Source organism: Pipistrellus hanaki (genome assembly GCF_964339955.1).
Source record: "Pipistrellus hanaki genome assembly, chromosome: 3".
Classification (NCBI taxonomy): domain Eukaryota; kingdom Metazoa; phylum Chordata; class Mammalia; order Chiroptera; family Vespertilionidae; genus Pipistrellus; species Pipistrellus hanaki.
This window is the reverse complement of record NC_140505.1, coordinates 105216661-105229488: the sequence shown is the minus strand read 5'-3', so window position 1 is coordinate 105229488 and position 12828 is coordinate 105216661. Positions and strand designations below refer to the sequence as shown.

General features: G+C 39.5%; 2 protein-coding genes across 13 annotated transcripts in view; one reads left to right on the top strand and one right to left on the bottom strand.

Moving 5' to 3' along the window:
- Nucleotides 1–12828, bottom strand: part of RAD52 (RAD52 homolog, DNA repair protein) — a 493030-nt gene that overhangs the window by 290566 nt on the left and 189636 nt on the right. The window lies entirely within an intron of this gene.
- ERC1 (ELKS/RAB6-interacting/CAST family member 1) overlaps nucleotides 1–12828 on the top strand; it is a 402974-nt gene that overhangs the window by 214652 nt on the left and 175494 nt on the right. For all 11 annotated transcript variants that reach the window (XM_084878772.1, XM_084878773.1, XM_084878770.1 and 8 more), the window contains one exon: nucleotides 8667–8827. In XM_084878772.1, coding sequence (XP_084734898.1) covers nucleotides 8667–8827 — 161 coding nt within the window. The remainder of the gene's footprint in view (nucleotides 1–8666; nucleotides 8828–12828) is intronic.

Below are 12828 nucleotides of genomic sequence, written 5' to 3'. Positions count from 1 at the left end.
CCGGGACCTTTCAGTCTAAAGACCAATGCTCTATCCACTGAGCCAAACCGGTTTCGGCATGTCATGAATTCTTAACCTCTAGGTAATTTTCTTTTTGTACCACTCTTATTTTCTTCTAATTGTTATTTCCCTCCCTTCTCCCCACACCCTTTGGAGATTTATGCCTCTTAATCTCCCAAGAAATTATAACAAGATTTTCCATTAGCACTTTGAAGCTATAGAAAGTCTTTTACTCTCAGTTGTGGAACAGAAGAAGGTGGGAAACTTGAAGTTACAGTCTGCCGGCACCTGAAGCACACAATTGCTTTGCTTTCTTAAGGAAAATGGGTCCGTGGTAAAGTCATAATTTGTTCCCTTCTTATTTTGAGTGAGTTTATTAGCTTGTGATTTAAGCAAACCATCTGGTCCTGCTGGCACTGTACACTATCAAGCATCCTTCATAATATGTTACTGGAGGTAGTTAAGTTACATATTGAATCACAGCTCTTGTATGGTCTTTTTTTTTTTTTTTTTTTTTTAATGTCTTAAAACATATGCTTTTGTAAATTGTGCTGTGACCTCAAACACATTTTTAAATTGTGGAGAATTTTTCTCATTGTTTAGTATGGTATGTATCTCTTCTTTTCTTCTACTCAACTTTCATTACCATCATTTCTCTGTGACTATATCCAAAACTATACAACTGCTGTGTGGTAGGCATGTGATGGAATAAATATCTAAATAGAAATAGTGGACTGTCTTCTCAGGATTATGGAAAAGTAACAGAAAGTGCGAAGTTTTTCAATTTGAACTTGAGACTGGTTCTCTGTCTTGGAGCCAGAGCACAAGTCAGATGATTATTTGGAAATCCTGCTTTATGGTACCATTCTTGCCTTAAATACTAACATGCTTTCAAGTCTTTTTGAGTGAATATGTGGTCTGAGGTAGAAATACTTTGAGGACCTCACACTCAAATATTGGGAAAATTAAGCAATCTTTAAGAAAATTATGTTTTAGAAACAAGCAAAATTCTATAAATGAAAGAATGGAATGAAAGATAAAATATGTCTGTAAACATGGCAGACTATATTCTGGGAAAATAACTCCACAGAAACAATGGAAGATAGCCAATAAAATATGTATTCATAAATTGGCAAGAAAGTAAGAAATTCTCATGTCAGGGGATGAAAAGGAGGGAATTTAAAGATAAGTACTTGATAAGCTGTTAAACATGAAAGTTTGTTTTTGTATGTTGACAGTCCTAAAGAGAAGGCCAATGAGAGCCCCTGGCAGAGAATCTAATGATAACCAATCTTTCTCCCCTTATTAAGAAAGTAGTTACAGTGCCCCAAATTGGTCATTTGAAAACACTAATAAAATTGAATAGCCTTTGGTGAGACTAAAAAAATAAAAAAGAAGGCACCGTAAATAATGTTTGGAATGATAAAGGGCTCATATCTACAATTCCTACAGGTATTAAAAAGAGACAGGGTATTTTTGCCAGTACATTTGAAAATTTAGACTAAATGAACAAATACTAAGAAAAAATGAAATTTGGCAAAACTAGTAAAATATGAAAACAATAACCTAAAAAATAAAGTCAGTAATAAAATTTCCCTTCCACAAACTAAGCCCAGGGAGTTAAATGGTGATTTTTAATCTATACTAATAAAAGGGTAATATGCAAATTGGTCAGGACACCCTCACAGTAACAACCAAACAACAGGCTGAATGGGGCGACAAGGTCGGCAGGGGGATTAGTGAGGGATGTCCAAATGACTGAACAGCAGGCTGCGTGTGGCGACCACCAGAGGGCAGACGCTTTGACTGGAAGCATGATGCGCACTGACCACCAGGGGGCAGATGCTCAATGCAGGAGCTGCGGAGCTGCAGTTTACTTGGCAGCTGTGGTTCTTGGGTGACGTGCTCAGAACCATAGAAGAGGGAGCCTGATTCTAGGGTGCATCACCCGAGAACTGCCCTCCTGCAATCCAGGACCCCTTAGGGATGTCAGAAAGCCAGTTTCGGCCAAATCCCCACAGGCCAGGCTCAGAGACCCCATTGGTGTATGAATCTGTGCACTGGGCCTTTAGTTAGAATAATAATTACTCTACTAGCAAAGGGGTTTTGAAGGGGCTTTCTGGGTGTAATGTTTTGTTTATTGGTCTGTGCTGATTACATAGTTGTATTCGTTTTGAGAAATTTCTTCATGTTGTACTTTTATTATTTGTTTAGTTTTCTGTATTTTTGTCATGTTTTAATTAAAAATTTAGTGAAAAGTTTAGTTATTGAGTATGCATAGAGTGGGCTTCCTTTTGTGTAAAAAGGAAGAATAGATTATTTATACAGGCTTGCTTGTGCACATATAGAATATGTCTCCAAGTTATATAGGAAACTGATACCATTTCTTACCTGGGTAGTGAAAGACAGGTTGCGAGGGAGATATTTTTACATATCTACACTAATAAAAGAAAAACATGCAAATGACCATCACTTTGCTATGCTACTAGCCAATCAAGAGGGAGTATGCAAATTAACCTAACAAAGTTGGCAATGCCCATAGCGGCCAGGCAATGCTGGAGCTGCTGGGGGCCAGATCAGAGACACAAAACCGCAGGCCCAGCACCCAGCATCCCCAAGCCCCACCACAGTGGCACTGGGGCTGTTGGGAGCTGGATGGAGACACAAACCTGCAGTCCTGGCACCCAACAGCTCCAAGCCCTGTGGCCGAGGCACTGGAGCTGCTGTGGGAGAGGGCAGCGGAGACACAAACATGCAAGAAACCTGTAGAAATGGAGATAAACTATCATAACTTTATCTCCGTTTCCACAAGATGAGAAATCTGCCCCTGGATTTTTTAGTGATGTGGCCCACACCTTTCTACAAACACGGTATGTTATGACCACTCCCAGGAAGGTCTGGTCAGAATACCGTTTCCAGGGAATAATGCTTCTGTGGCAAATCATCTAAGAGAGGAAACAAGCTTTGTTGGATTTATTCTGAAGGTCAGAGAACATGCCACCCCAACATATGCTTTCTTGTTATATTGATGCTCTTGAGCTGCAGATGCTTGAAAAATAGCAAATGCATGCAGAGACTTTCACTGAAGTCCCCTGATCTGCCTAAAATTGGACCCCCAAAAGGAGCTTAGACAGGAGAAGTGCCATCAGGCAGAGAAGACTGACTCCTGTCACAGGACAGGAGAATAGAAGTTGACATCACAACCAAACTTTGTTACAAACTATCCCCCCCAACCCCCATTCATCTTTCCTAAAAATCATTTTACTCTCCTCTAAGAGGCCTACATCTCCCATCCCTCTCCTTAGGAAGAAGGTATTTAAATCTGCATTCTAAGCCACCTTGGGGAGTTACTCATTTTTCCCTGGGATCTCCCACATATACACAAGGTACACATGTTAATGAGTTTTTGTTTTTCTTTGGTAATCTATCTTTCATTAGAAGGGCCTCAATTAAGAACTCAGAAAGGTAGAAGAAAACTATTTTTCCTCCTCCATAATTCTATCTTTGGAAATCAAGTCCCCAGCTGAACAATGAGGTTGGCTCAAGTACCAAACAGTTCCGGCTGACAGGAGGGAAGCTTCTAGGGAGAAATCAATGATATTGGCATCAAAGTAGGATGGAGGGTACATGCATGGTTGCTGGTGGGAGTTTAAAGTTCAACCTCCAAAAAATGTTCAATGTTTCTGGAGGATGATTTGGCAAATTCGATAGAAATGTTCAAGGTACATCCAAGAGCCTTCTTCTAGGAATCACATCTGTCGAGATAAAGCACAAGTGCATAAGCCCTGGTCAGAACCCAAGATGCTACTGCAGGCTCCCCTTCCACAATAGGAAAACCTGGGAACAACCTGCATTTTTAGGACAAAGTGGCATCTACACTAATAAAAGGGTAATATGCTAATTAGACCAAACATCTTCCAGATGACCTTCTGGACAAAACCATGTTGGTGGGGCAAAGGCAGAGGAGGTTAGAGGTGATCAGGCAGGCAGGGGAGAGCAGTTAGGGGGATCAGGTCTCAGGCAGACGAGTGGTTAGGAGTCAGAGGTCCTGAGGGGTCCCAAATTGGAGAGAGTTCAGGCCGAGCTGAGGGGATCCTCTTCCCATGCACTAATTTTGTACACCTGGGCACTAGTGTTTAAGATAAGTTTATTTTTTATTTTATTATTTTTTTAATCTTAATAAATCTTTATTGTTCAGATTGTTACAATTGTTTCTCCCCCCCCCCCTACCATAGCTCCCCTCACCTGGTCCCCACCCCACCCTTTGCCCTTACCTCCCCTCCACTGCTGTCCTCATCCATAGTGTATGATTTTTGTCCAGTCTCTTCTTGTACCCCTCACACAGACATCCCTTTCTCCCTGAGAATTATCAATCCCCTCCCATTCTATGCCCCTGATTCTATTATATTCACCAGTTTATTCATTTCCTCAGATTTTTAATTCACTTGACTTTTACATACACTTGTTGATAGATATGTATTTGTTGTTTATAATTTTTGTCTTTACTTTTTTCTTCTTTTTCCTCTTTTTAAAGAATACCTTTCAACATTTCATATAATACTGGTTTGGTGGTGACATACTCCTTTAGCTTTTTCTGATCTGTGAAGCTTTTTATCTGCCCTTCAATTCTGAATGATGATTTTGCTGTGTAGAGTAATCTTGGTTGTAGGTTCTTGCTATTTATCACTTTGAATATTTCTTGCCACTCCCTTCTGGCCTGCATGGTTTCTGTTGAGAAATCAGCTGATTGTCATATGGATGCTCCCTTGTAGGTAACTAACTGTTTTTCTCTTGCTGCTTGTTAAGATTCTCTCTTTGTCTTTTGCTCTTGGCATTTTAATTATGGTGTGTCTTCATGTGGTCCTCTTTGGATTTCTTTTGTTTGGGGTTCTGTGCTCTTCTTGGACTTGTAAGTCTATTTCTTTCACCAGGTGGGGGAAGTTTTCTGTCATTATTTCTTCAAATAGGTTTTCAGTGTCTTGCTCTCTCTCTTCTTCTGGCACCCCCATAATTCTGATGTTGGTACATTTGAAATTGTCCCAGAAGCTTCTTAACACTATCTTCAACTTTCTGGATTCTCTTCTCTTCTTGCTTCTGTGGAGGAGTGTCCCTTTCCTCTTTGAATTCCAAATCTTTGACTTGTTTTTTGCATTCTTCTAGTCTGCTGTTGGGTCTCTGTATAATATTTTTTATTTCAGTCAATGTATGTTTAATTTCTAGTTGGTCCTTTTTCATATCCTCAAGGGTCTCGTTAAATTTATCGGCCTTTTTTAGGAAATTCTTGAAAAACCTTATAACCGTGGTTTTGAACTCTATATCCAGTCTTTTGTTCTCCTCCATTTCTTTTGTTTAAGATCTGCTTCCTTTTCTCAGCATTTTCGCTGTTTCCCTGAGTTGGTAGGGTCACTTTGTGGGCCTGGGTGTTCTATATGGTTCAACAGGTCAGCCTCACAGTTGCCTGATGTGGACACTCTTGATGCACCCCTTTGTGGACTGTGTGTACAGCCTTGTTCTAGTTAAGTCTTGATTGTTGTTGGTGTCACTGAGAGGAATTGACCTCCAGGCCAATTGGTCTGGGGATCCGCTGTGTCTATAATGGAAGAATTGCTATGCTGGAGACACGTTTATGGGAGAGGACTTGTTCCTATAGGTCTTTGGTGCTCACTGAGTCTGTCTCATGAACGTGTTCCTTATGAGAGTAGTTGAAATCTGGTGTCTTCTCACACCGTCCACTAGATACACTAGTTTCTGGATCTCCAATGGGGTGCAGTTCAGCTATTGTCAGCAGGAGCTACCTCAAGAATTACAATTTTGTCCTCTTTGCTTGGAACTTGGAGGTTTTGTTGCTGGAAGGGCAATGTCTTTTGTTAAGCTTCCACAATACAAGCCATTTATATGCAAAAGCAGCTGTGTGGTGCCTGGGTGGGTCTGTAGAATATGCGGGGCGGGTCCTGGGGCAGGTACTCAGGGCAGGGCGGGGTCTCAGGACATCATTAGGCTGGGGTGTGGCAAACAGCGATGGCTGTCAGCCTTCTCTGCCCTTCCATGTTTCCAAGTCCCCACATTTCCAAGTCCCCCCCCCCCCCCCCCCCCCCCCCCCCCCCCCCCCGTCCTTGAGATCCAGCGCAGTAAACAATGATTGCTGTGCGTACCTCTGCAAGAGAGTCACCCTCACTTTCGGACCCGATGGTCAACAGAACAGCTTCTCCCCGTAGGCGTCTGGGTCCCCCACGTGATCCCAGAAACTGGATTTCAAAGTGATCTGGAGCTTGTTTCCCGTCGGGTTGAAAAAAAGCCGCATGCCCAGTCGTTCACCACCAGCCTGCTTCACATACCTCTGTACCTAGGCTCCTCAGCTTTTCAGCGCTTGCGCTCCTTTCTCTTTCAGCCAGCCTTCCTGTGTTTTTGGGTGATAGACATCCTGTATATTAGTTGTAGTTTTGAAATTGTTGTGCGAGGCCGCAGACCAGTTTACTTATGCCGCCATCTTGGTTTCTCTGTTTAAGATAAGTTTATAAAAGATGTACATATCCTACACTTAATTTGAGTTTGTATAAATGGTGCTATTCATTACTGATTTTTTGTGTCGTAAGAGCATACCTTGGTATATCAGATCAATTCAGTTTTAGATAAGATTTTACATGAATTATATATGTTTATGTAAATGAAATCTGCATAATATATATTCTGTCAGCAACTGGGACTGAAGATGCTATTAGCTGAGAACATTAACTTGATGACTTCTGAAAAGATACACAAAGAAGCAAAATCCAAAATGTATCTTATTGTTGTTTAGCAGCTGTTACCAATCAACATGGAGACTTTGGTTGGGTTTGAGGCACTCTAGGGCAGTGGTCGGCAAACTGCGGCTCGTGAACCACGTGAGACTCTTTGGCCCCTTTAGTATGGCTCTTCCCACAAAACACCACGTGTGGATGCTCACTCACAGTGCAATTGAAACTTCGTGGCCCATGTGCAGAAGTTGGTTTTCAGCTCTCAAAGGAATTTCAATCATTGTACTATTGACTAATGAGTTTACTGACCACTGATATAGGAGGTCTGTTAACAACTCTGATTTGTTACACTGCAGTTTTGTCTCCAGATGCTCTCAGTTTTACTGATTGATATTATGGAAGAGTCAATGAACGGCAGATCCCTGTCACTGCCTTCACTCAACTCTACCTCTCAAAAGGTTTATTGTCACCTACATTATTTCTTGGGAAGCAGCAACCTGAAAAACTTGTGATTGGTGCAGTTGGCTGATGGATTACCTAGTCGAAGTTAGTTTTTGACAATAATGTATTTTATCAGCATATTTTCTGTTTCTGAATTAAAATGGACATGTTTATTTAAATGTGATTTGGGAACCACCCAGAGTAAGTGGAAATCACTGTAAGGTACACATGTAGCTCTTAATTTTTCATGGTTCAGCATTCTGTCATCTCCTCCTGAGTATTTTTTCAGGTATTTTTAAAGAATTCTATCTTCTCTCTATCTGAATAGTCTATATATTATTCCTGCCTTCCTTGAAAAAAACTCTACCTCTGCCTTATTTTGTTGCATTCTAGCTGTTTCTTTAAAAAGAAATTCTTTTTAATAGTGTAAAACAACAATCATTTGTTTATACTAAATCTGTTACTAGTCAAGTTTGTCTCTTATTTCCTAAAATTCTTCTATAAATATTTAGAAGGCCCAGTGCACGGAATTCGTGCATGGGTAGGGTCCCTAGTGGTTGCCGGCCGGGGCCTCCCTTCCCTGGTTGCTGGCTGCTGGCTGGAGCCCTACTTCGTTCTGCGCCACCTCCTGGTGGTCATCGCAAGTCATAGTGAGTGATCAAACTCCCAGTTGGTTGAACTCCTAAAGGGTCACTTTGCATATTAAGCTTTTATATACATAGATGATTTTGTTCTTTATATCTTTATCTGTGTTATGTTCTTATTTCCATGGAAATTTCTGGGGAATTTCTAAATAAATTCCTTAAAAGGGATTATCTATGGCAGGCAGTCCCTTGCTGAGCTTATATGTCCTTGCATTTATCAAAAAGAAATGAATGCCGAAACCGGTTTGGCTCAATGGATAGAGTGTCGGCTTGGGGACTGAAGGGACCCAGGTTCGATTCCGGTCAAGGGCATGTACCTTGGTTGCGGGCATATCCCAGTAGGGGGTGTGCAAGAGACAGGTGATCGATAACTCTCTCTCATCGATGTTTCTAGCTCTCTATCTTTCTCCCTTCCTCTCTGTATAAAATCAATAAAATATATAAAAAAGAAAAGAAAATGAAGTTCTTTCTAGCTGAAACACAAAAGAATTATAGTGGAAGGATGATCAGAGATTTATTTATTATTTGCCATATATCCTATATAATAAAAGGCTAATATGCAAATTGTCTCCATGAGTGGGAGTTTGACTGACCGGGAGTTAGATGTGCACTTACCACTAGGGGGTGGTGGGGGCAGGCAGCTGGGGGAAGGGAGGCCCCGGCCAGCAGCCAGCAGCTGCTAGGGACTCTACCCATGCACAAATTTCATGTGGTGATCCAGAAGGGTACAGAAGTTTTTATGTGTGTATGTATTCAATTTCGTGGGCCCAGGAATTGCCCATTGTCCAATCCTCTGATTGTAACTGATCAAGAGAATCAGTTTTTCTCTTTTCCATATTTATCACAGGTGGAGGAGTTACTGATGGCCATGGAGAAGGTAAAGCAGGAACTTGAGTCCATGAAAGCAAAACTGTCCTCTACTCAACAGTCTCTGGCAGAAAAGGAAACTCATTTAACCAACCTTCGGGCAGAGAGAAGGAAACACTTGGAGGAGGTTCTGGAGATGAAGTAAGTGTTTTTAATTTTATTCTTCATACACGTGCTTATTAGAAGTACTTCTCCTCGTTGCTTTCTTCTTCTGGCCTTGTTTATTAGCCCTGACACATGTAGCCTATATTTAATGCTAACTTGTATTTCTCACTCCCTAGAACAAATTTGGAACAAATCCTGGTCAAACAGAGTTATTTTTACTCCTCTTCATTGAATTTCAAAGTCCTCTATAATAAATGTATCTGTATCCAAATCTATCTCTGAAATCTTCTGGAAAGTTTTGGCAAATCGTTGAGCTTATTGATATGAATATTGATCCCAAGGTCATACAATGCCTAGACAGTTTTTAAAAATATTTCTTTATTATAATCATTTCCAAAGGTATACAAAGGTAAAGATAATAATATAATGAATCCCCATACACCTATCTCCCATATTTAACAATTAACATTTTTTGCACTCACCAGTCAATATTTTTTTTATCAAAGATAAATAATAATATCTTTATTATTCTAACAGTGAAGATTAAATTCCAGTTACAATTCCATTCTTTCTTATATTTCCAACGTTTATCTTCGATGTATTTTCCATTGAGTTTTAAGTACTATTTGGTGGGAAACAAATTCTTATTCAATATATCTTTCCCATAACATGCTGTTTTTCTTTTTTTAATTATTATTGAAAGTATTACATATGTCCCCTCCCATTGTCCTCTCCCAGCCTGTTCCTGCCCCCCAGCCTTCACCATCACCCCACCTCATTATTTGTATCATTGGTTATGCTTTTATGCATACAAATTCTTTGGTTGATTTCTTACCCCCATGTACCCCTACTGTCTATTCTCCCCTGGCTTTCCTCTGAGGTTTGAAGGTCTGTTCAATGCTTCTGTGTCTCTGGATCTATTTTTGTTCATCAGTTTGTTGTTCATTATATTCCACAAATGAGTGAGATCATGTGATACTTATTCTTCTCTGACTTACCAGTAAATTTTTACAAAATTGTCACTTTTAGCCGAAACCGGTTTGGCTCAGTGGATAGAGCGTCGGCTTGTGGACTGAAAGGTCCAGGGTTCGATTCTGGTCAAGGGCATGTACCTGGGTTGTGGGCACATCCCCAGTGGGGGGTGTGCAGGAGGCAGCTGATCGATGGTTCTCTCTCATCGATGTTTCTAACTCTCTATCCCTCTCCTTTTCTCTCTGTAAAAAATCAATAAAATATATTTTTTAAAATTGTCACTTTTAGCAAAATTTTGCTGTATATATTTTCCTACTTGCCTCACATCTTGTGGTTTTCTGAGGTAATAATTTTTGCTAAGCATATATACATGTATTATTAGTACATAATAGATGCTTTTTGTTTTCCTCTGTGACTTTGAAAAATTCTGGTGTCCTCCTCAGAATAAGTATCTCTTTTGAAAGTCCCATAGGACTATCTCCTTTATACTCCCAACCCTCACCCCTACCTAATTATCCTACTCTCATTTTACTGAAACCAAGTCTGTCCTGGGATCCCTCAGTTTCCTTTTTCTCAGCAGTTATCTGTATTTGTGTGTGTTTTGTCTTCTGCCTCAGATGAAATATTTTTTCTTCTTCATAAAGCTAGCTTTCTTATCTTTATCACATATTTTTAAGCACTGGTTCCTCCTCTTAGGTCTTCCTCCATTTTCTTTCTTTCTCACATAATCTTTGCTCACTTTCTATTGGTTTGTTCTTCTCTTCATAAATATGCAATATCTCTGACCTAATATAAACAAACTTTTCTCAGCCCAGCTAGTGCTTTAAGCTAACATTATATCTTTTTTGCTTCTTTGAAGTATCAATGAATGTTGAATACCAGGATTATAGAGTAGTAGATCTTGCCATCGTACCTTAGTATGAATTTTCATGGCACATGATTATTGTGATGTCATGACAGTGACCCAAGAATTGAGGAAGAATATGTTGGGGTATCACCTGCTCTTATTATGGCCACAGTGCAAAGTTTAGAGATTCTAATCTCTTAGGAAAGTATTGCAGTTGATCTGGGCTTGGAAGTGATGAATATTTAAAGCAGAAATTGATATTCTGGGGGAATAGGGAGAGGTTAGGATTATCATAGCAGCATGAGAGAAATGCTTGCAAATATCCTTCTTAGGAGCAATTTAGTGCAAGTGATGTAAGCCAAGTTTTTTGTCATTGGTAATATAACTTGAAGCTCGATATTTTGGAGGTGGAGGAGTAGACATAACTCTTGGATGATAAAGAATAAAGTCATTTTGAACACAAAAGATGCCGAGACATTGAAGCATACAACAGACTTACCTATTTCATGGGAGAGGGTAGGGGGACAGGAAAAGATTAACCAATGGACTTATATGCATATATGCATAACCCATGGACAGATGATAGTGTGGGGAAGTCCTGCGGATGGTATGGGAGTAGGGTGAAGGGGGACAGTGAGGGGGGCATCTATAGTACTTTCTCCAATAAAGATAAATTTAAAAAGGAAAGAGTAAAGTCATTTCATTTGAAGAGGTCTGGGAACCATTCCTAGAACATGGTAGAAAATAGAGTTAAGAAGAAAATTAAATCAAGGTTTAAAGTAATTAAGAAAATGGAATAAGGATGGATATAATTTGGGGAGAAACAAAGTATCATATGTGATTTTTCTAAACAGAAAATGGTCCTGCTGAAGCAACTGTGTGTGTGTGTGTGTTTGTGTGTGTGTTTGTGTGTGTGTGTGTGTGTGTGTGTGTGTGTGTGTGTGAGAGAGAGAGAGAGAGAGAGAGAGAGAGAGAGAGAGAGAGAGAGAGAGAGAGTTTTGTTTGTTCTGTTTTCTCTATGTATTAATATCTTGACCTTACTTGTCAAATCTCTCCCACTCAGTTCAAATGACTATTTATAGCTAGGTAGTAGTATATTTGTATAAAATTTTTCTTTTATTATTAAGACTTTGAAAAGATAAGAAATTTTTAAAACTATATTTTTATTGATTTCAGACAGGAAGAAAGAGGGAGAGAAAGATAGAAACATCAATGATGAGAGAGAATCATTGATTGGCTGCCTCCTTCACACCCCATACTGGGATTCAGCCTTCAACTCAGGTATGTGCCCTGATTGGGAATTGAACTGTGACCTCCTGGTTCATAGGTCAATACTCAACCACTAAGCCATACCGGCGGGGCTGAAATAATTTTTTAAAGATGCTTGACTTTAAACCATGCAAAGGGAATTGTGGTAATTTGTTTTTCACACCACAGTACTAAATTTTATTTTGAGTTTCTCTTGCCAACCTAGGTTGGAGATTACATTTCTAAAATGTACTATAATTGCCAAAATTTTGTTTTTGCAGGAATAAGCACTTACATACAATTAGGCATGGGGCAACTAATTAAAGTATACTGATAAGTTTATATAAGTAGTATAGAAATTTAATAAACATTAATAAAATCTCTGGAAATAAAATGTAAAAACCTGACTTCAACAGATAGCATATCTCTTATATCACTTTCTTCAATTGCTCATGATTTATTACTGTGGCGTCATGATGTTCTTAGATTTTCCACAAGTTTTGTGTTGTTCAGGCTTACCAACTTAAAGTTTTAAAGTAGTAATTGCTTTAATTTTCACTTAAATTTCCCCCTTTTTTGTCATTAATTTTCAATATTATCATAGTTGTTTAATACCTTCTTTTAATAAAGTACCTCAGCACTTTAGGCTTAATCCTTTAGAGCAGGGTTGGGAACCTTTTTTCTTCCAAGGGTCATTTGGATATTTATAATATTATCCAAGGGCCATACAGGATTATTAACTTAAAAATTAGCCTGCTATATTTGGTCAAACATTTAATGCCGTGGCAGGCCAGACCAAATGATTTTTAGGCTTTATATGGCCAATGGGTCAGGTGTCCCCCCACACCTGCTGTAGAGGTGGTGGTTCTTAACAGATGATCTCTGTTTGCACTGCACTGTCAGCCAAGCCACTTATTTCTATCAAGTGTGGGGAGCAACAGTTATTCTGTTCTTTTCATCTAGAAGAGTG